Genomic DNA, 24,720 nt, shown 5'->3' with positions numbered 1-24,720 from the left:
TTACTCTGATTTTTGGTAAAACCCGACGAAGTGTTTCTGCAGGATTCTGTCGCATAAGGACTGGAAGATTTGCCACCACACTTGTTCCTTGGACATCCTGACCAGAACTTACAAAAACATAAACATACAAGACATTACTCACTGAGATGATTACAAGCTCATGGTTTTCATTTAAAACAAAACAAAACAAAACCAAGAAGAATATACCTACACTACTAGGGTTTTTCAAGCAAGCAAAGAGGCATGATTTTTTTGTATATAATATATGGTAGAAGACTATTTAAAAATGTCAATCTATTAAGCTATTATATATAATTTCCTACATGAAATGTTTTTAGTTTAGTTTCACATAAAAAATATGAAACTTTTGAAATATCTTTTCAAAGCAGATATCAAGGCAGTGGTTTCACTCTAGAATCTTTCACCTTATAGCACCACAAGGGATAAACCACAGGAAGGGAGCAAACTGAAGATATACATGAAAACAACATGCAATGTACAAGACTTTTACAGAAATCTACCATTATTTCCTTTTAGTAGGGAAAGCAGTCAGATGTATAGTCATATGCACACAAACATGATTAAAAAATACGTAAAAACTTGGATAAATTACAGATCTAGTACCTTTCTCCTTATTCTGTCTCTCTCAATAGTATCCCACAATTGAAAAAGGAAACAGAAATAAAGCAGGATGGAAGGAAATGGTAGGCAGCAATGAAAAAAAGTATGAGGTGAAAAGAAAAATTACTCAAGTAGATCAACTCCTAAAATAGAACCATTAAGCAAGAGGGTCTGGATGCCAAAATTAAAATTAAAACTAAAACTAAACATCAACACATCCTTTTCCTTTGGCAAGGCATGCGTATCTTTGTGCTATCTAGCAGTAATGCAAAAAGCCAAGGCAACCTGGAGAAGCTATTTAATTGAAATGTTATTAATTTTGTATCAAGATGGAAGAAACACTAACTGCTTAAAAAATGCAAACAAAATGCATTATATATGAAAATGTAAAATAAGAAGGGAAGCATTTCCCTTCAAACCAGAAATTCTTAGTATCTGGCTTATTGCCATCTAAGAATGTGAAGCAGGAGGCATTTCAACACCTACACAATCTGTAATTTTCCAACTGCAGATTTTTATTCTATTTCTACTAAATGAGCTGCACCATGGATTTTCTTTAAATATTGAAGACTTCAGAATTATAGTGAATTATTGCTAAATGCTCAGATGTACACATTTTTGTACTAATAAACAAATTAAAATAAATGCTAAATCTTTTCTTCAGAGTCACAGTAAGCTCAGTGTTATGAAGGCACTATTCCTTTATTAACAGAGCTAACTATAGAAAAACACAACAGAGCCCTATACTTAGAAGCAATTTAGCTCAGCCTCTTTTGTGCTAGCAAAATCCACATACCATTTAAATATCAAACTTCAGGACTCATCTTCTGAGTTCATCCTACAGGAGATCCCAGTGACTGAGCAATGCTGGGAATCCTCATGCAGGAAGGGAAGCTCTCAGGCCCCAACACTCCTGTCCTAATATTGCCTTCCTCTGTGACAGCAGCTGCTTGCAGCTGGCCAGAGGCACCAGACCTGGTCTAACTGCAAGACCCACTGCAAAGCACTTTTCAAACACTTCTCAAGCACAAGCACAGCACTAAGCCTTCTCCCTCTAACCCCTGCATTTGCTTTTACTTGTTTCTTCTACCATCACGAAATGAAGTCTACAGAATATTTGTGATGTTTTCAGACTGAAGCAAATCCTCCTAGAGACCATTTACAAAACATATGAAGGACAAAAACGTGCCTGAGAGTAGTCAGCCTGGATTTGTGAAGGGGAAATCAATCCTGACAGGCCAACTTGACAACATGATGACTGGCAGAGATGGTGGAAGTTATTTAACTGATTTTAGTAAGCTGTTGACATTGTGTCCCATCATATCCCCGTAGATAAACTGATGAAGTACAAGCTGGACAAATGGAAAGTGATCTGGACTGAAAACTGAGTGAACTATTGAGCCTAAAGGGTTGTGATTAGTGACAAGGAAGCCAGCCACAGGTGACTGACCTAATGGTTTACCTTACTGAGGGCAATAAAGTTTTCATTAATGGCCTGGGTGATGGGACAGAGTGCACACTCAGTATGCAGATGGCACAAAACCAGGACGAGGTGCTGACAGACCAGAAGACTCTGGTGACTCAACAAGCTGGGGAAACAAACCAACAGGAAATGCTGGTTCTGTAGCTGTGGCAGAAGAGCCCCATGCACCAACAGAGGCTGGAGGTTAGCCAACTGGGAAATAGCTTGGCAGGAAAGGACCTGGAGATCCCAGTGGACACAAAACTGACCCAGAGCCAACAATGCATTCTAGCAGGAAAGGTAGCTGATGGCATCCTGGGCTGCACTTGAGCATCACCAGCAGCTCAAGGAACATGATTATTTTCTCTAATCAACACAAGAATCTCACAGACAGGCAGCAAGTTTATCACAATATTTGTGCAGAAACTTAGACAACAGGGACTTTTAGTCTTGAGAGCAGAAAGCTTTAGGGTCTTACTTGTGTAAACACTTACATGTGTAAACTCTGATGTGAGACAGGAAAGAAGACAGAGGCAGCTTCTTCCCAGTAGTACCCAGTGATGAGCAAATTCAATACACAGGAAATTCCACTTAAACCTTTAAAAAAACTACAAATTCTTCTGTGTCATAGTATTCAAATATTGGAATGAGTTGCCCACACAGGTGGTGTAGTCTCCATCCACAGAATTCAAAATCCTGAGTTCAGGACAAGACTCTGAATATATTGACACTACTTTGAGGAGGGAGGTGGACCAGATAATCTCCAGAGGTCCCTTCCCACAACTATACTATGATTATGTTGCCAATTTTGCAAACTTTCTGAAGTTTGAAGGAAGCTCAAGGAAGACAATAAGATTTCTTACATTAATTTTTAAAGCATTTTTAAAAAACAGATTCTACAAGATAAGAACAAAGAAAATTTTAAAAGTCCCTGGGTACTCAATTAGAAACATTTCTATCTGGAAATGGATGGAAGGACTACAACTCCATCTGCAGCATGAAGAATGAAGATTAATCACTGGATGTACTGCAAGACAATACTGCCACAAAGGATTTTGAAAAAGCTAAGATAGATTTACATTTCTCTCTCCTCCATTCACACAAGCCTACAAAACAGGACGGGCAGGAGCAGAATACAATATTGCAAAGAAGATCGAGGGACAATGTTTACCCAAGCTCTAGCTGAAGCAAGCTCTACTTGTACAGAGGCTTTCCTTTTATTCACACCATGGCTAACTGCAGCAGCTCAGCAAAAATGATTTTTATTAGCCATTGTTAAATCAACCACTCAAGGCTGTGCTTTTTGTAAACAGAAGTTCTGATGAATGGCTGCAGGGAATTACAGTGTTAACACCATTTAAGTGACATTTTCAGTGCAAGAGTCTATAATGTTCTATGTTGATTTAAATCTGAACTGTTGAAGACAAAAGTATAAATTTAGCAATTTCAATGAGTGAGGTACTAAAATAGCATGGGGTTTTTTAAAAATTATTCAAGTATTCAGTAACTAACTGGGTATTAGGAAAATAAAATTTACAAACACTTGAACTTGAAAAAGGGTGTCCATGGTTGTGGGAATCTTTGGACACATTCATAACTCATCGGGACAATGTCTTGAGCAATGTGCTCTGACATCAAATGGCATCAGACTTGGAAGTTGGCTCTGCCTTAAGCAGGGCATTGGACCAAATGACTTCCAGAGGTCCCAAACCACCTAAACTATTCTGTGACTGGGATTCATAACTCCTAGACTTCATTTCCTATTTGTATAAAAGCTCAGTATCTGACAAGATTCAGCCTTTTCAGAATTATTCAATTTTAATTCTCCCTCCAGGATTTCTGTTTTCCTGTAAAATCTTCTGTTGCCAAGGCAAACTAGAAATCCAGATGAATATTTCTGCCAATACCATGAAAGTGTGTGGCTCATAAGACTTCCTTTGAGAATCACCTTTAGTTTATTGGGAAGATTTTACACAGCAATCTTTCCTATGCAGATGGGTAAACATAGACTTAAAACTATTACACTGCTTTCTAGGCAATGCTCTTGCTAATAAAAACTAACATTTGTAATAAAATTTTGGGGTTTTTGAGGGGTTTAATTTTTTTCTTTGATTGAATAATTCTAGGTTTTTATTAAAAAGGGGGAAAAATTTGGAAATTACGAAAATGCCTTGAAATCACAAATACTGATGTGTCATTTCATGACTAGTTTTCATTTTATTGTGAAGTGAATATTCCTCTGATAAAATACAATCTAGTATTTTCTGTTAAAGTACAACCCTTCCTTTACACCAGTGTAAAGCAGTAACTTTCCTTTTATTTCATGTGAGGTATGCTTACATTTCAATTATACTTCTTTAAACATAAATTATATAACAGGAGTGTCTGAACATCTATTTGACATTTATTGTAGTAAGTATATTATAAACAGACTCAGTCCCATGGAAAGATCTGTCATTTTGCTGAAGTAACTTCCTTTAAGATCCTCAGTTGAACTGAGAATTGTGAGCAATATAATTATTAACAGTTTTGAATCCATATATTACAATCTGTAGTAAATCCAGAGTAAATCAGAAAAAGAGACTTAAAGATCTTTCTTTAAGAGAAGAAATTTTATTTTTAGGCTTCTATAACTTTTCTGAAAATAAGAGAATAAAATTAATCTGAAAATTATAATAATTCATAATCCATAATAATATCAATTTTCAAGGCATCAGAAGTCCCAATAATATCATAGGCTGAATATATTGCAGTATTTTCCTAGTAAAATCTAATTTTCAAAATCACTTTCTCATTTTGATGTTCTAATTAAGATATACGTGCCCATGATCATTTTAGAGCACATCTAAATAAAATCTACATGGTCTGTATATTAAATAAGAATACACTAATCTGATTTTAGTACATAGCCAGACTTGTACTATTACATGTGAAACTTCTACTGTAATTAAAGTAAGATTCAAAACCCAAGATTTAACTACATAGTAGTTCTGTATTCATAGCAACCTTGTTTACCAGGTTTGGTCAACTGAAGTCTCTTATTTCTGTTTCCTTGCTGAATATCTGTCAAAGAGAGAAAGGAGAATGTCTAACTCATACAGATTCCCCTTTCTGTTTCTGAACCAAAACAAATACATTGTAATGACATAATAATTTCTTCCTAATATCATTTTCTATGAGTTTATACATCAATTACTATGAGCAAACGTTGAGGTTTTCTCACTTGAATTTTAAGAAAAATTTCAAGAATGTAAGAAGTGCCTCAAAGGAACACATTTTTCCTCCCATATTACCTCAATATCAACATTACAATCTCCTAGAAGATAAATGTTTCTTCTTCCTTAGAGGGCTTATAACCCATACTGCATTTTGCATTGTTTCTGGGTAGAATTCATTTTGTTTTTTTTTTTATTTTGAGTCTGAATGTGAAAAGTAAAGCCAGTCTTTTTACTTCAAGGATCGAGATAATGCCATTTCTCATTCCTAGGTGATATAGCAAAAATGAGCTAGGAGCTGGTATTATCTTTCTTTCTGCCAGTCTTCATTCACTGACCCAGAATTTATAATTTTCACATTCAACAAGATTTGTCATGTTCACAGCATGCATTATGTGCTATAAGAAATCTTCTGAAAAAGTACAAGGCCTGTAATTTTTCTACACTGAAAGTGAAAAAAAAAAAATCACAGATGCTAACTGAATTCTAGAAGGGTAAATTACTTCTGTTGACCTAAATTTCTCTTATAGTAGAATTTAGACACGGGGAATCTTTTCATTTTCCAATCTTTTTTTTTTTTTTTCCTATCAGTATACTTCATGCACACAAAGAGGAAAATTTAAATGACCTAATAAGTACAAAAATCTACTCAGAGTCTTCTTCAGCTTGTGGGTCTTACCTGTGTGGAGCATTATAAACAACAGATCCCAAAGATCCCACTTTATTACTGTGTGTATTTCTATCATGCCTTCTCAGCCTTTCTGACTATAGCATAGTCCATCTTGTATATATACTTTTGTTTTTCATAGCAACTCTAATCTAATAGTCATAGAAGCTGATGAGAATTTCTAAAAAAAAAAAGCTGTAGCTGTACATTTCAACCTCTCCTTTCTAAACTGACTCATATGTCTAAAAAATTGTTTATTTTTTCAAGATTTATTGACAGCTCTAACAGGAGCTGTCACTTTACCTCAACCCTTGCTATGAGTCTCTTCAATCATTTAAAAACAAATTATGCTATGCTAAATCCACTTTAAATTCCTCTGCATGCTATTAAGAAAAGCACATAAAAGGTTAGGAAACCAACTGCTAACTGCTCTTTCTGCCTATAACTCCTTGGCTTCATAAAAAAGACCTTTCTGCACATGCACAAGTAAGATCACAGTAAAAGCCTGAATAACCCTAGCTTTTTAAGAATTAAAGTACAAGTAGAACTTCTTACTAATCGTTCAAAAAATTCAAACTTTTTAGAATTAGGCTTATAATCCTCGTAACAAAATCTTACTAACAGTAAAACCCAGACAAATGCTAAAAAAAATATACTTTGTAAATGAGTTGACCAGCCCTTTTCAAAATCACAGAGATTGGATCAAAAGAAAATGCAAATGGAAAAGACCCATAAAGACACTACAAATAATGCTGAGTACAGAATGAAAGTACAGGGTATTAGTACAGTGACTGAATGAAAAGCCACAAGAAAATAAAATAAAAAAAAAAGGATCAAGAGAGGGTTTGAAGCTTTTGATCACAGCATTTTCCCCATATGCAAGAAAACCATAACTAGATATCTTAGACATATTTTATATGGATATCTAGATATTTTAAGTAGATAGGCATCATATCTAATAATACAAGCTAAGTTTCTGTTCTAAACTGAAAAACATAGGAACAAAATTGTGAGCACTGAAAAATATATCTGAAATTCTAGAAATAATTTGAAGTTTTAGCTATAGAAGCAGCTTTATTCTCAGCCAAGGAAATTTAACTGTGGGCTCAGAATGACTTCCAACAGTTCATATTAAATTTCTGTCAAATTACTGCTCAAAGGGCCTGATGACTCAAAAGAAAAAAAATAATTAGAAAATTAACACAAAACAGTGAACTCACTCTTTATAAGAGACAGATTTTAGATAAGTTAGAAGTGGAAAGCTTTGCTGGTTCACATTCTATTCATTATTCAAGGAGTACACATAGCAGTAAGACTCATATTTTCAGGTATATTGGACAGCTGCTTCAGACTGATGCAGTTCCATCATCAGCAATACAACAGCAAACAGCTGATTCTAGTGGTGCTTTCTCATACATCAAAAGTAACCATAGACCAAAGGCAGCTTTCCGAGGTAAATACACAAAAAACTAAAAACTGCTTCAATTTCAAGCTGTTCCTGATTCATGTTCTGTCAAACAAAAAACTGTTTTACTTGCTTTATGTTAACTTTGGGAAGTAGGATAAAATTCAGCTACTTAGAGTTATGTCTCTCAAACAAACATAAGATTTGTTCCCTGTTGGAGTGGACAATCAAAACAAGGAATACAATTAACATAGTAAATAAACTGAAGTGGTGACACAAATCTTTCAAATTTCCAGCTCCCTGACAGAAGAATTTCAAACAGTAGATAAAAATGAGCATTACATATACAGATAATTAATGCATATCTGCTTTCTTCATAAAACCATTATCATCACTCCATCAGAATCCACCTGTCCCAGTTTGGGCTGGGGTAGAGTTTCTCTCCAGAGGCTGGCATAGGGCTGTGCTTTGGATTTGTGCTGAAGACAGGGTTGATAATAAGGAGACTTTTTTGTTATTGCTGAGCAGGGCTTACACAGAGCCAAAGCCTTTTCTGCTCCATGCTAGGGAGGAGACTGGAGGTGCATGGGAGACTGGAGGGAGACACAGCCAGGACAGGTGACCCAAACTGACCAAAGAGATATTCCAGACCATATGGAATCATGCTCAGTATATAAAGGGGGAAGAAGGAGGAAGGGGGAACATTTAGAATGAAAGTGTTTCACTTCCCAAGGCACCATTACACACAACAGGTCTGTGCTCTCCTGGAGATGGCTGAACACTTGTCTGCCTGTGGGAAGCAGTGAATTTCTGTATGTAGCTTTTGCTTTCCCTATTAAATTGTTTTTATCTCAGCCCACAGGTTTTCCAGATTTAACCCTTCTGATTCTCCCCAATGACTGAGTGGCTGTATGGGGCTTGGCAGCTGTCTGGGATTAATCCACAACACTACTCAATTACATTTAGGTAACTGTAGTCCTAGTAACATTCTCTATCTTCAAAATCACTACAATAATCTTAAATAGCCTTTTGTTACACTATTTTTCCTTCATATAGTCATACTAACATATCTAGTGGTACAGTTATCTGAGAAAGCATTTGACGTTCTGCAAAGGAAAGAATAAACAAAAGCATTTACCAGTAATTTACCACATTTACTAAATTAGTCCAGAATAATCTCTGAAGAAATGAATATCTCTATCCTTTGAATGCATGTCAAATATGCTCAGCAGCATAGATCTTTCAGTGATATATTCAGTGTTAACCACCAGAATTTCTGGCTTATCTATTTACTATGTTGATATCAATAGCATGCTATGGAATAAAAAGTAGCACAGAAAAAGAAAAAAATGTTAAAAAGCATCCACTGATACCATGGCTATTTGCATGCCATTCCCTTGCCCTCCTCCCCATGGTCTGTTACTGAAAATGAACTTTATTAACTGATCACTGAAAGGTTTGGGACAATAAATTTTTAGTCTAAGCCCATGGTGTAATATTAACATTATGTACTATTTTCATTAACAATACTTTAATTAGTTGTCTGAAGAGGCATCCATGCAAATGGATATGGACTGGCAGAGTCTACTGTAAACACAGCCCCACCATGCTTAAGCTATCAATGTTATTCTAGTGCATAAAGAACTCCAAAGCTCCATACAACTTCCACTGGGCCAACACAGTCTTTACAGATATCCCACAAACCATTCCAGTTGGTATTCAGTGTGCAGCCCCCAAAAAATAATGAGCTTAAGGCAAACTCTCAGTCACAGCAGTCACAGCAAAGAAAATGAAAGTAAGAAAGGCAAAGAAAAAATGTTTAGGGAGAAACACATCCTTTACCAAAAAGCAGGTAAAGTGAACATCTCAAATGACATATCAAGTACTAAACTCTAGTTAGAATATTTTTCAGCTGATGGGTTTTACAGGTGTAGGAGACATTATCCCTAATAGATCCAAAAGCTGCCATGTTCCAACTGTTCATTTAAAAAGACCAAAATCAACTTCTTCATTTAATAAGGAAGTGAAACACTGAAGAAGTTTTTACTCAATGCCCACAGAATCTGCAATAAATATGAAAGATACAAAGATCTGTATATTTATTTTATTGATCTATCTACCCTCTAATACATCATACTCAAATAGGTGGGACAGTTTAAGTGATCAAAGCATTAAGTGTATTTATCAATAATAAGAGTTGTTTTTATCAGTATGCATCTAATGATTTATTACAAACTCATGGTGCAAGTATTTTTTTGCAATACAGCAAGCATGCAGGGTTCAAAAGAATTTACAAGTAATCCTTAAAATGCACCTAAGTTGGCTTTACAACTTAGGTGATAAAAACAAGAAGAAATAGACATACTCTTGGGTTGAAAGCTGTAGTAAAGAAGCAAGTTAATTTTAAGTAGCTATCACTCTTTTCTCCATTCACTTCGTGACTATCAATTCTTGCAGTTGGAAAAAACAAAAATAAAATTAAATCTTGCCCTGAATCTAACTAACTATACTCTAACTAACTTCTAGTTCTCAAAATGGAAGAGAAATAGATGTCCTAATCCTGAGCTTTTAAATGAAATTACATAAAAGAGATTAGCTGTTTATGACAGCAGAATTTCGGTGCAAGCAGCAATCACGCAATGACTCATGTTTTGCTATTTAATATGGACATAAATCCTCCCCCTCAAAAAGCTCAGTTACAATTTCAGCAGTGAAAATGGCATCTTTTCTGCTTCTCCCTTTAAAGACAGGATTTTTATCTCCAAGCCTGCCCAACAATGTAAGCAACATTATAATGTAAAAAAGTGTATTAAAGCAGATGTCTTTCACATTTCTCTTTTACATGTTTATTCTGACAGAAATAATACAATCAACCCCTACTTACAACAAAATACAATTTGCATGTCTAAAGCATTTTCTTTCTGTCCTTAGTTGAGCCTTCTCAATATACTCTTGGTAGCAGAAGTTACCAAGCAATTTCACTAAGGAGGAGGGGGGAAAAAAGCCAGTATATACTGCTTCAGAAAATCTGGCCACAAGCTGGTCAGCTGCACTTCTCATGCAGCACAGACAAACTGCAAATCATCCTGTTTTGTAGGCATAAACTACTGCAAGAAAAATGCAATGGTATTATTGAGTGCAACATCACTTCTGCTGTGCAGCTCTGTTAATATCAATTGTGTTATCAAATGCTTTGATCCACCTTGAATCCAACTTTCCTGGTCTACTCCAGATAAAGAGAAATGCTTTGGAATTAAACAAGCAGCTTTGAACAACCTTTAATCATAGCATAAACTGGTGGCTCCAGGGCTTAATGTTGTTCTTTGTTCAACAATAGCCATGGGGAGGTAGCAGGGATGGGGAGAGGGAGAAGCTAACTGTTACTTAGCCAAATTAATTTACTGGTTTTATTTCAAAAAATGTATAATTTTTACAAGAAGCATAATAGACAATTTCGGCCCAAAGCTACTCCAATAAACAAAAAACACTCCAAGTCCTCGAAGATTTTTCTGTTTATACCTTTTCTCTTGGACAGTCACATAAAAACTTATGTGGAAACTTACCTAATTTGATTTAAAGTTACACAGCTTTGCCACTTAAAAAACTTAAAAACTAATTGTATCATTCTGATTTAAGATAGAGTGGGGAAAGAAAAAAAAAATATTTTTTTTTGGTCCCTCACAATCAAATAGGAGATTTAACTCTAAAAACTTATGAGAAAAATGCCCTAGGAAAAAATGCTCTATTGGTCTACTTCCAAAGTTAGAAGCATTCTCTTAAACTGGATGATTCTTGAAAAATGGATAAGGACAAGAAGAATGCATAAATTACTTTTTTCCCTATTTCAAAGAATATAAGACTATGTTCTTTGAGACTGCAGCCTTTCTTCACCACTATACATTATATTGACTTACCAATGTGGGTCACCTTCATTTATATAATCTTACAAACATTGTCAGCTAAAAAAAAACCTTGTCAGTTTAAAAAAAAAACCCTTAAGTCCTACAACAAATCTCTGTTACTATACTCATCTTGGACTCAGACACACCTAAAATAATGCAACTCCATTCATGCCAGTTCATCTACCCCTGCTTACACACTGCCTAAATCTGACTTTCTTATAGTAAATTCAAGAATAGCAAGAAGAACATGAAAGTAGGCATTACATGGAAACACTGAGACTAAACTCACACTGCAACGTGTTTCTGTAAACAAAGCAACTGCAATTTTGGAATTATGCAATGACTGTCTATGTGTGGTCTGTTAGGAAAGGTAATATATAAGGGATAGATGGGCAAGAGGTTTCAGCTAATGAGTTCAGTAAAGATTACCCTTGTCCTGCTCTGAATTTATATGACTAACAAGAAATGACTCAGCTACTCTGTACGTGAGAGTTGCACACATTCTCAGAATCCACAGTCATGTAACATGGAATAAACAAAACTGCTGCTGGAACAACTGCGACCAAGAGCCCAAGATATTTTTATTTCTTAACATTAACCCCTCATAGAGTAATGTTTTGCAAAGAGAACATGAATAAATATCTGAATGCAAAAGAAGCTAAAAAGAATAATTTACATAAGAATACTTGCATCATCAAGAGTCCATTCAAATATTTATGTGGATGTGAAACATGTGGTACCTTCTACTTGTGTAGAAGTATCAGACAGCTGCAAAAAAGCCTCAAACAGATGTATGCAGGAGATCTAGCAGAAGTTTTCAGGTGGTTCTTTGTCCCCTTCTTCATTCTGCTTAATTATCTCTCTTAAACCAGAAAGGCATCTTTTTTCCATATACAAGGGTGGAGAGGCCTCAAAGGGTGAATTTCAAGAACAACTCAGTTATGAACAATTCCCATCAATGTGCTTTTGTATTACTTGTCTTTTTTTAAAAATCTTTGCCCGAGGACATAACTGTCTTTGGCTAGAGATGCTATTTCTGCCTCAGTTTTTAAATCTGAAGCGACCTTCTTACTCAGGTACAGAGTCCTATAATTGTGTATAATTAAAACAGTTGGTTCTTCAGCTGTAATATGGGTTTTGCTAGACTATGTCAATAGTCTATATTATAGACTATAGAAATCACTTCAATTTCCTTTTCTGTTTGTCCTCAAGAACTAAAAGTAACTTCTTTTATACAAAAAACTGGCCCTAAAAAGATTAAATAAGATGCTCCTGCCAACATTGGAAAACTTCTCAATGAATAATGTAGACCTCTTTGAGTTGCTTAGTCTCAAGGACTGTCTACATTCCCATTCTCTTTCCACAGTGAAAAAAGTTTTGTCTGAGTGATTAAATGATCCTGGTTTTGCTTCCTGTGACATAAAGCTTTGGGCTCCAAGGCTTTACAAAAGCCAGGGTAACTCAGTGTTGGCATTTAGAGTACCAGCTGGTGGAACAAGGACAAAAACATTAATATTACTAAAGGTAACTCTAAAAATAGCTAAATGAACTATTACACAAGTTTACCCCAGAGAGAAGGATTAATTTTAAATCTCAACAAAGCTATTTCTTGTTTCATCCCAAATTCTTGTGTCATAGCATATCTGCTAAGGCACAGATGCAGGCCCAAGACTGCAGTCCTAGTTCCTGAAGTCCTAAAATTATAATCAGAATTTCACCTCAGTAAAACAATTTCCCTTCACATAAAGTTTACAGTTAGCAATATGAACTGATATATAATGGAGTCCTATCCCCCTTGCTTTGTGGAGATTCAGAAAAGCTTTTAAACAGCCCTGAATAATACAGAGTGTATCAACAGATCAGCACAAAGAGCCACTCTTCCAAAAAGTCTCAGAGTACTCAGATTTTTTGGGGACAGGTACATGCTACTAAATAGCTTTTAAGGAAAGAGTAGCTGAATCAGTAACTGCTCTTTCTTTGTGCTAGCAACATATGGAGTCAGAGTGCAGGGTCACTGAAGCATCACATCATGATATGTGAAGGGCTTCCTATGCCCACAACAAAGTTGTCCTCAAAACACCAGAAGGAATTTGCAAGAAATAGTAAGGAATACTATCAGTATATTATCAGGAATATATCAGTAAATAAGGAATTGGTTGGATGTTCACATTTAGAGGATAGTGGTCAGAGTCTCAATGGACACCAGTGATGAGTGATGTCCCTGAGAGTACTGGAGACAGCCCTGTGTGGAATCTTCATCAATGATCTGGACGAGGGGATCAAGGGCACCCTTGGTCAGTTTTCAGATGACACCAAGTTTGGTGGGAATATCACTGTGCTGGAGGGTAGGAAGGTTCTACAGGGAGATCTGGACAGGCTGGATCCATGGGTTGAGGCCAGTGGTATGAGGTTCAACAAGTCCAAGTGTCAGGTCCTGCACTGGGGTCACTCACAGTAACCCCACACAGCACAACAGGCTGGGGGCAGAGTGTCTGGAAAGCTGCCTGGTGGAGAAGGACCTGGGGGTGCCATTTGACAGCAGCTGAACATGAGCCAGCTGTGCCCAGGGCAGGGATTGTCCCCCTGCACTCAGCACTCAAACGCTGTGCTCATGACAAAGAAGACATTGAGGTGCTGGAGCATTGAGGGAAGCAGAGCTGGGGAAGGGTCTGCAGCACAAATCTTGCAAGGAGCAGCTGAGGGAGCTGGGGGCGTTTAGCCTGGAGAAGAGAAGGCTCAGGGGTGACCTTACTGCTCTCCACAGCCACCTGAAAGGGGTTTGGAGCCATGTGGGGATCAGCCTCTACTCTTGGGCAACAGGTGACAGGACAAGAGGAAACGGCCTCAAGCTATGTCAGGGAAGGTTCAGGTTGAAGATCAGGAAGAAAGGCTGCCCAGAGTAGTGGTGGATTCTCCATCCCTGAAGTATTCAAAAAATGACTGGGATGGCACTTAGTGGTATAGTTTATTTGACACACTGGTGTTTATTCAAAGGTTGGATTCAATGACCTTAGATGTCTTTTCCAACTTTAATGATTCCTTAAGTGCATTTATGTCAAAGGCCTCGTTATACAACAGCAGCTGATACTTTCTATTCTCTGGTCATTTCAATCAGTACTTCACAGATTCAAAGTATACATTCAAAATTAGAGTAACAAGAACTAAATCTGGTTTGCTATTGACAGGAGCGTCATCTATCAGCTGTGAATTCTTGTTTATGTTCCCATTTATAGCAGCACAAGCAGTTGCATTTTGTTGCACTTTGCTGGAAGCAGGCATCTGAAAAATTTGTTAGAATTAGCATGCATTCCCTAATCTGACTGAGACTGCATGGCTGCAACAGCACCAGTGCTAGTACACAAAACTTATCAGTACCATGCAGTCACATAATGAAAGGAGAGGAGAGCTCCTCTCTGATATCAGGAAACCTTCTTTCAGCTTAACTGGACTGTGAAACCAGACAGCAGGAAACCATAATAATTTCATAAATAACATAAGCCAGCCAAAGTCTCAGACATTTCACTCCCACAAGCATTGTTCCCATGTGCTATTCAATTCCTTTGTGCTGGCATATGTCTTTTTAAAGTATACAGAGTCCAGGACCAGACAATCCATCAGTTTTAAAATTAACCATCATTTTCAGGGTTTGCCTCAGGTAAAGTCCCCCGTGTGCTACGCAGGCAAAAGGGCAAACATAGCACAAACACTGGAATAGGGAGAGGACTGGCACTGCCATCTTCCTGCACTGTAGCCTGAGAAAGAAAACTGAAATGTAGATTCTTCTCTCTCTCTTTTTTTTTTTTTTTTTTTTTAATACTTCTCTATGCACTACATCAACTCTGCTCTGTATATTCACAGCTGGTTCCTCAGTTTTGATTTCAACTCAGCAAATAAGATTAACAGAAGTATTTGCACAGATCTAAATTTAAATAGAAGTATGTGACTTAGCAACATGTTAGTAGGAGTCTACAGGTCCACCTTTTACTTTAAGACGAAAGAATCAATTTTATATTCATTACTTTTATATTCATTACTTTAATTGCATAACACATTAAAGGTCAAACAAATAGTTAATCTGTCCAACTAAGTGAATCAGAATGAAACTTTTATAATAAGTTGCAATTTGAAAAATAAAAGATGGGGGAAATGAAGAAATACTTTTTACGTTGATATTTACAGCTTGGCAGGACAAATGGAAGAACTGTCTTCCAATACACTGAGCATTCCAGCTGGATAGTTCAGTATAACCTGTATGCATCAGGACCATAAACTGTATAACTGGAATAGAGTAGCAAGTTTTCATTATTATGTAACACAAAAAAAAAAATTGATACCATACAGAAAATCAGCTCCTAAAGTTACATGTAAATGAAAGTTTTCATTTAAAATCAAATTATTTTAAAGTACTTTGACTGCACCTACAGAAAAAATAAATTTCCCAAAAATCAACACCATCATTAAAAACTAAACAAAAAAAATAAAAACCCCACAAACTTCTAAATAGTAGTGGTTCTGACATTCACAATCAACAACATGTAATGTAAGAAAAGATGTTTAGAATTTGAGAATGCTCTAGCTAATCAAGGATAGCTTGTACAATAAAGTACAACTTTTCTTGTTGTAGCTGTGGTCTTTTTAAATCATCCTAAGTTTAGAGGCATTGAATTCTTTCCAATCTAGATAGAGTATCTATTGTGTCTTCCAAAACTCTGTTAAATATTTTAGAAATGGATTGTGTTGTTTTCTACACTGATGGATAAGATCTCTCCAAAAACAAAGGTTTTGCTCCCAAAAGGGTGAATAATTCAATCTTCCACCTTGACAATTCCTTATTACTCTGTTATTCTGAGTAAGACACAAATGTCAAGGTCTGGAAGCTTTAGCACTAAGCAGGCACAAATGAAAAAAAAAAAAAAAAAAAAAGTAGCTGAATACAAAATCATACAGTACACACAACAATGTAAAAGCCCTAGGGAAATCTATCAGAAAAACCCTCAGAAAACAAACCAACCTGCAGTGCAGGCAGTAAGTATCCAGAACCAGATTCTCATCAGGCAAAGAATACCTACTTTGGGCTGTACACTGTAAAAGGGTGAGCTATGGTGAGACAAATTAATGTAAGTAATAACATGAATCAGCATCAGAAAACATGGAAACTAAGATTACAGGCAAAAGGTCACAGCAGGAACAAAAATTATTTTCCCTGAGCTGCTTATTACCACTGTCCTGGAAGAGGTCACAATGCCCTGAGGTGGAATGCAAATTATTCAGTTGCTTCAGTGTGTTCTGGCAGCTCCTCTTAATCTGCTGATGGTTTTATGATAAGCCATCAATCTTGACAATGACTTAAGGTTGAGATGCACAGCTGTTCTTCTGTTGGTCCAGCATCATGCAAAGCAAAGACAGAATACAACTTCAGTGATTCCTGTTAGAGGCTCCAGAAATCACCAAACACACAAGCTGAAGCTCTAAAACAGATTTGAGGCACTCAAATGCCTCTCACTCCCTAAGTCCCTAAACCCATTTGATTTCAGTGTGAAGTTCATAAACATCCCTGACAGTCTGGTCTAAGGGAGCCTAGCTCCCCTACCAGAATCAAGGTTAAATGAGATTAAAACAAATTTCAGTCCACTTTGTTACCAAATTCTTATTAAATTAGAACTTGATTGGTCTAATTGCAGAATGTTACCTAATTAAAAGTGAGTATTCTGGGCATCAGCGATTTAAAGCAGAAGTTCACTTATTCTCAAGTCAAATTAAAGTAACCCTAGCCATCAAGAGAGCTACTACACCCTCTCCTTTTGCTTGCAGAACTTTCTATATCCACATGATGTAGCAAATCAAAAAGTTGATTTATCTGAAAATTAATGTGATTAGAAATTATCAGCTTTAGTTAGATCTTATCAACCTACCTCATTACCTAGTTATCTGAAAAATAGTACTAGCAGAAAAGGGGAGACTGAAAGCAAAGACATTCTCTAGAAATAACAATGAGAGAGAGATTAAATTTTCAGGATTATCAAAATTACAATTATCACTTTAAAATGTGAAAACAAATTATGACAGGGGAACAACAAAAAACAGTTACAATGAAATTGTCCCTATGGAACTGATATCTCACATAAGATCAATGTATCAATGCTGAAAAAATATTTGTAGGTATATAATTACAACATACTAAAGAGAACACAATCAACAGAAATTTACAAAATCTGTGGCCATACATCATGGCTAGACACAGACGAGACACTGTGGAAATACAAAATAATCATTAGATGGTTACAAATACACACAGATGAGCAAACAATTAACTTTATAATACCAATAAATAAAATACCTTGCCAGAAACTCTACAGTGCTACTGGCAAATGAGAAACAAAGAACACAAGAATTGAAAAGAGAAGAATAACTGATGAAACTCTGAGAGTTGGGAAATTAATACCTTCTCATATACACAGTAAGCAAGAATCAGTCACTAGGGAGAAAAAGAAAATCTATCTTCTCCAACTTGGATATCAATGTACCCATTTTCAGACTAAATGTAAAAGACTTCAGGAGCAGAAATCTTCTGAAAACAAGTATCTAGCAAACATGCAATAACTCTGCATATAAGCAAATCCAAGTTCAAGGATAGGGAGAAGTTAGGGGCAGATTTTAGAAGGAAAGGATGTGAAAAGAGAAGAAAGTGGTTGAGTTTTTCAGAATTGTTCAGAATGAAAGCCTTTAAAATATGAAGATTCTTTCTGAACTTACCCAGAAAATCATTAGTAAACATTAGCTTTGCTGTAGTATACAAAGGTTTCACTCAGTATTAATCAGCTCCATTGCACTGTACAAGTAACTCTGAAGATACCTCAGTAAATTTAAAATCTTCAACTTTCAGATTAGGATGCAATAAGTAAATGGCAATACAAAACACATTATGACAAAAGTAGTAGTTAAATGTTATCTGTAGATATTTAAGTGAGAGATTTGCTTTCTTTTATTGTTCTTGTATATTTTTAATGTATATGGAGATAACATCATCCTTTCCAAATGGGATACAACAGAGGTGCAATTAACAATTTGTTTCAATCTCAGGAAATCTATTTCTACAGATAGATTTTCAGAAAAGGCAGTGGCTTTTTGGATAAAATCAAAGAGAGTCCCACATAAGGAACAACCTGAAGGACAGTGAATAATGCATCTATCCGAGAAAATGAGTCATGGAAAGACTGGACTGATATTACTATCAAACAGCAACAGGCAGGGATATTGTATTAAAATAGATGAAAAATTCCTGACAAGCTAAAAGTACATATACTCTTGTACATTATATAAAAGGTTCTACTGGGTTACAGGAAGTTTTTCAACTCTGCTTTTACTCCACTCAGTACAAGGACAGCAATATGCTATTCAACAGCAAAAGCTTCCACTGGGTTACTGTATCAACATACCTGCACAGTGAGACTACCTTACAAAAAGCCTGTCAAGCAGAGTTGAAGGTACCTTTCAGCAATGAGAACAATGCAGAGGAAAAAATGAAAGCTTCATTAAAAGAAAAAGAATGTTATGTCTCAAGAACAGCTGCTCGAGTAGAGAAAATCAGATAAAGATGTCAGGAGAAGGTCAAGGCCAGGTTGAAAAGTAATTGATAAGATGAAAGACATAAAGTAGAAGCTTCTGCCATTTAAAAAGGCAATGATCTAGTCAGGACATATATGCTGGAAACGTGATCTTTAATTGGAAAGAGAGCAAAGAAATTTGCTACCACACTGGAAAAGAAAAAAAAAATCACCTATGATGGTTGTCGTGAAGTGAAACCCAGAATGGATACGCATCCTTTCAGTGATATGTACCACATGCAAACTGTTTCCTCTGAATTTCTCTACAGTCAATTTGCTTTGATTACAGCAACTAAAAGCAAACAAGTTTTAAAGTCCTCTATTTAATAAATTTCAGCATAAAAAAATACCCAAACCATAAACAGAAGTCAGTATCAAAAGCAGTATCAGTGGACAAAAATAATAACTTAAAAATACTGCCATGCACCTCAAAAAGAGAGCATTGTATCACCAAGAATATCTATTCTAAATACTGAGCACAGGCATGGAATAGAAAAGCACTTAAAATAGCAGAATAGGCAAACTAAGAGGGAGCTGCAGCTGGTTCTCCAATTACTAGGTATTGTTTAAAAATGCATATTCAACCCAAAATCCCCCAGAACATTTGTACTCTCAAAGATAACTTACACAGTAGTTTAAAGATCCATATTTTAAACTACCAAATTTAAGTTATTCAAGTAGCTGCAAATAAATACTTTCAACAAGAAGAAGGAAGTAAAATGAAGCAAACCAGAACAGAGGGAAGTATTAACATAGTATCTTCTACAGTAATTTCTAAGGACTATAGAACTAATATCTCAAGTTTTCTCTTCTTAATGTCCAAACACACACAGGATGCTAGAACAGCTCTGTTACCAGCCTCTCTTAACTGCCCATCAGTGAATATTTGCTTAGAATGAGTATGAACTCCCTGAATTATTAATGTTAATAACATTAACACTCAGGGAATCTTGCAAAATCAACTGCAGGGGAAAACATGATTAAGTACAACTCTGTGCTGGTGAGGAACATATCAAAAGCTCAGAAATTCTTATACAGGTACAAAGATATCCCATTATAGGGCGATTTTACAGTGCCTATATTTTTATCTTGCCTATATGCTTAACATAGTTCAAGCATAATAGACAGAAAATTAAAGGAGTTAAGAGCACAACACTAAAAAAGCTGTATGCAAACATGATGGTAAACAATGTTTCACAGCAACATATTAGGAAATACCTGAGTAGATAAACAGCCCTTTCAATATCACTGAGTTCTTCATCAACTGTCAATCTTTCTATTTCTTCTGGCGTCTGTCAAGTGTGAAACAGAGATATGAGTTTGCAATGCCTTACTATTTCGCTGTTTTAATCTTAACCCCTTTTTCCCAACACATGCAGGGAAAGCTTCATGAGTAATTTGAATTCATGAAACCCCTAGCCAATATTTCAAATTCAACCAAATAAATCTTTCACCAGGAAAAGATGGAATGAAGTACAGTTTCAAGTCAGATACTATCACTATTAAACAAGTGGCATATAATTTAATCTAAAAACCCAAGTTAGTCTATTTGTTCCCATTTTAATATTCTTATACTCAAAACATTAAATCCCTGCTACATAGAATTTAAGGTTATTTATTCTAAAATGACTGAGAATAACATTTCGTATTCTGGTGCTGTAAAAAAAAAAAAAAAAAACAAACAAAACAAAAAAACCTTGGCTATTCACTTATTTATGCATAATTTAAAGACACAATTTAAAATGTATTTTAAAGCATCGTTCTTTTTCGAGGTATATACCTTCAGGCTCCTGCGTACTGGCCGCTCTATAATAGTTAGTTCCTGCAGGTCTTCTATGTATCCAAAAAGACTGCTATGACTAAAATCCATTTTGCGGATTACCGGGCGCATGTAACAACTAGAGCCTTCGGCAGCCGACGCCGAACCCGCGGCTCACATCGCAGCGAGGGCGGCGGGAGCGGAGCCGGCTCGGCGCGCACACTGCGGCAGCGCCCGCCGGCCCAGCGCCCGCCGGCCGGCCCGGCCCGGCCTCCTGCCGGCAAACTTTGTGCGCTCCGCCGGCCGGGCAGGCGGCGGGGCCGGCGGCCGCAGCCCCTGAGCCCGCTGCTGCCTCGGCGGACGGGAGCTCCCGGCCAAGTTTGCCCTCGTCGCTGGCCACCCCCGTCCGCAGCGAGGGCGCGGGGACCGCCAGAAGGGCAGGGCGGAGCCGCGGCCGCGGGCTCGCCGCTCGCCGGCGGGGCAGGGGAGCAGGGCGGGGCAGGGCGCGGAGCGGAGCGGAGCGGAGCAGCCCCGCCGCGGTGCGCGGTGCCGCCTCTCCGCCCGCCCGGGAGGAGGGACGGGCGCTGTGGTGCAGTGACGCTCCCCGCCCCCGTCCCGCGGCGCGGCCCCTCGGCTCCCGCCCCGGGAGAGCGGCACAGCCCCCGCCCGGGGCAGCTCCGGTCTCCGCGGCAACGCGGCGCTCCCGCGGCCTCCGCGGGGCCGGGCCGGGCGCGGCCCCTCAGCGCGGCCCCGCTCCCCGCTCACACCGCGGTGCAGCCTCGGGGTGCCCCGGCACAGCTGCAGCCCCGCGGCCGCCGCTCCTCCTTCCCCGCCGGCAGGGTCACCCCCTCGCTGCTGTGTCAAAGCTGAACTACACCGGAGAAACTGCTAACAAGTGCTGTTTTTAATGAAGAGTCCAACGCAGGTTCCTCCCCATGTTTTTTTAAAAATTACTTCTTTGGCAGTAAATTGTGAAACTCTGACGAAGACATTACTTACACTCCTCGTAAATTCTTCACCTTTTGCATTCACACCTTTTGCTGTGAGTGTGAGTGGTGTGTAAACCAGGTTACACCACACATTTCCATATGGATAGTTTTCCTGATATATGCAGTTAGGCCTTGGATGCCTTTACCATTTTGGCTCACAAATATGGATTGCCTTGAGGGTTGAAGAGAGACTATTTTTTTCAAAATAAAAGTATGCTAATTACCTCTGATTCATATACAAAAAAGCATGGATAATCCTTAAAAACTTAGTAAGAGAGCTTTTTTTCGGGTGGGTTAGTGATGCAAAATGCATACAGGACAGGAACCATCACGCACAGTTAATCTCAGCATTTACTGACATAAGTAATTCAGTGGCCTTTGAAATGCTTATATGAACACAACAATCATAGTCAGACCAGGAATTAAAAAAACTGTAAATATATCACAAGGGCTAATTTGAGGGGATGTGATTTTTTTTATTCTTGTGAAATGCCCACGTGACCGAGTTAGCTTTGTTGATAAAAGATTAAAAGTAATTCCAGAAATCCTGATGATTATATGATACTATGTAGTATATTGCCCAGAATTTTATTAATTTTTATTCTATGACTGGCAAGTACCTCAGTTTTTATCTATCAAAAACTGAACATTGTCCTTTATGTGTTACTTCTCTGTCTACCAGTTAGGCCAAATCTTGTGCTTGGATAAACCAGTAAAACATTAAAAACTTAAAGCATCTCCATTAACTTCCAATGTACAACAGAATTATTAGGAGAAAAATCGAATCCAATATACATATAAATAAAGTGTTATGTAATAGAAAACTAAAACCATTGGAATTTTCATGGCATGATGAGGAATTTAAATGAGAAACACTTTTTTGAACATCTCCTTTGCAAAACCTTTTTAACCAGGGAGCATCATTAGACAGCAAATACAATAAATAGCTGAACCTAAGTCCTCTCAGAGCAGGTAAGGAACTAGGTCTATAAGAGGAAACAAAAAAAGTTTTAGACAATGTTCCCTCCTCAAATTTAGAATCCTAGCATGCAGGCTTCTGCCAATGATAAGTACTAGGAAAACATACTGAAATCCCAAACACAGTTAGGAAAATCCTTTTGCAAGTTCTTTCACAGCCAACCTGTGGTTATTTCACCATGCAAGTACTTCTCATGAATCTTAGAGATTTCTGAGATCAAAAGTATTCTCTTTTGCATACCTTGAATTAGGAACTCAATGCAGTTTTTAAACAAGGAATTCCAGAATTCAGTTTTAAAGCTGAAAAGTATGGAGTTCAAATATGCAATTAGGCTGATTTCTCATGTTATATTTTGCATAAACTTTGTAAGCCACTAAGAAAGAGAGTTTTTTATAAATGTGTAAACATTCAGAAAAACATCTCTTCCTTACTGCATTTAAAAAACTGTCCTTCTAACTCAGTCCAGGAAACACTGAGCAGACATTATTCCCATTAACTTTAAAATCTGTAGATAGGTCAAAGAGCTTTACAAATATCCTGGAAATGTGAAAAGTAGATTTAAGAAAAAAAAAAAAAAAAAAAAAAAAAAAAAAAAAAAAAAAAAGAAAAGAAAAGAAAATACTTTTTTTCAAGAAATACAGTACTGGACTAGAATAAAGAACACAGAAGGAATTAGATTAAATATAAACATATCTCGTTTTGACCCGTACATTTGACAGAAAAAATAAAGCTTGTATATTTTGTTCCAAAACCACATATATAAAATTAATCTCTTCTAATAGTAAACTTGCAGGCAAGTGGTCCCTCATTCTTATCTGTGATTAATGTCATGTATGACTTCCCTTCTGCTGCTTTCAGCTCCTCCTTTTCCACTCCTCTCTTCTCAAATAAATCTCTACTCTCAGCTTCATTCTAACCTTGTCATAGCTATTGTATTAGAATCAAGAGCTATTTCATGCTGCTTTAGTGAAATCCAGACTGAATTGGAACCTTCATTTTAACACAGGAGCTGTGCAACCTTGGGAAGACAGTACCAGGCTGATTTCAAATAATCCTTCATTGATGAAGACAACTGCAAAGCACCTGAGAAAGTGGTACCCATACCTAGTGGAAGAAGAGAGTGTTATCCATGACTTCTGAAGCTATAAAAAGAAAGACAACACAGATGGAAGGATTTTGTTCCTGAAGCATTCTTCAGGTACTCTGACTCTACCTATGGATTCTGGGGTGAAGTGATTTGTGATTGGACAGATGCACAGTTCTCCTCTGCTGCCCAGTAGTTAGATGTCTGCCTTCTGGAAACTGCTTGGAAAAAGTCATGTTTCTTACTGTGCCTATTACACAAACCAGAAGAATCTACCTGTAAATTAAACTATTTACAGAGAAATTGAAAACTTGTGATGTCTCAGAATTTATTGCAATGCCTGAATCAGCTGAAATATGAAGGAACTGGTTTGGGGGATACAGAAAGACATGCCAAGAAATGCTTTTGGGCAAAATGTGCATGCTCCTGATTAAGAGCAAGAATTTCTCATGCAATAGCCAAACCAAAAAAGAAGAAAAAATTCAGCAAAGTATTTTTAATTACATTGAGAAAAAAAAAATAAAATCATTCTTCATTTCCCATTTTCTCCAATTTAATAGTCCAAAGAAAAGTAAATACCATTTCATAGTGTAAATTATGTATATTATGCAGTGTGTAATTACAGTTCTGGTCAGGACTCAGCATCTGAACTGTGCAGAAGTCCATTTCAGGATTCTGTCTGCCAAAGCTACGGCAACTGTCGCTCACCATTTCCAAATGAGTGACCTCTGGCTGGAATTGGTTTTTACAGTCCACTAGACTCTTAAAAAATGCAATTTTGATGTTCAATCTAATGCCTTAGCCTTACAAAACAAGGTTGTTTTTATTCCATTTGTGCTCCAAGCAAAAATGTACCCATGAACAGTGGTTCTTCAGAAAATCTCCATGTCAAGGCAAACCTGTAACAAGGTTAATATAAAATAAACATGCTCAAAAATATGAATCTGCTTCAGAACAATACTTGGAATGTAGCACACACAAACCTGAGCAAGAAAAAGATATTATTTAGCGTATTTTCCAGTTTGTTGCTAAG

The 24,720-nt window shown here is 37.1% G+C and overlaps 1 protein-coding gene across 2 annotated transcripts in view; it reads right to left on the bottom strand.

Annotated features, from left to right (window-relative positions):
* PPP4R4 (protein phosphatase 4 regulatory subunit 4) overlaps positions 1-21,175 on the bottom strand; it is a 57,870-nt gene extending 36,695 nt beyond the window's left edge. For both annotated transcript variants that reach the window (XM_056492678.1, XM_056492676.1), the window contains exons 1-3: positions 20,657-21,175; positions 20,095-20,168; positions 5-107 (exon numbers count right to left, since the gene is read on the bottom strand). In XM_056492678.1, the coding sequence (XP_056348653.1) occupies positions 5-107; positions 20,095-20,168; positions 20,657-20,767 (288 nt within the window). In that variant the 5' untranslated portion in view covers positions 20,768-21,175. The remainder of the gene's footprint in view (positions 1-4; positions 108-20,094; positions 20,169-20,656) is intronic.
* Between the last annotated feature and the right edge of the window lie 3,545 nt (positions 21,176-24,720).

The sequence above is a fragment of the Oenanthe melanoleuca genome, chromosome 5 (assembly GCF_029582105.1).
Source record: "Oenanthe melanoleuca isolate GR-GAL-2019-014 chromosome 5, OMel1.0, whole genome shotgun sequence".
NCBI lineage: Eukaryota > Metazoa > Chordata > Aves > Passeriformes > Muscicapidae > Oenanthe > Oenanthe melanoleuca.
This window is presented reverse-complemented; position numbering and strand designations above follow the sequence as displayed.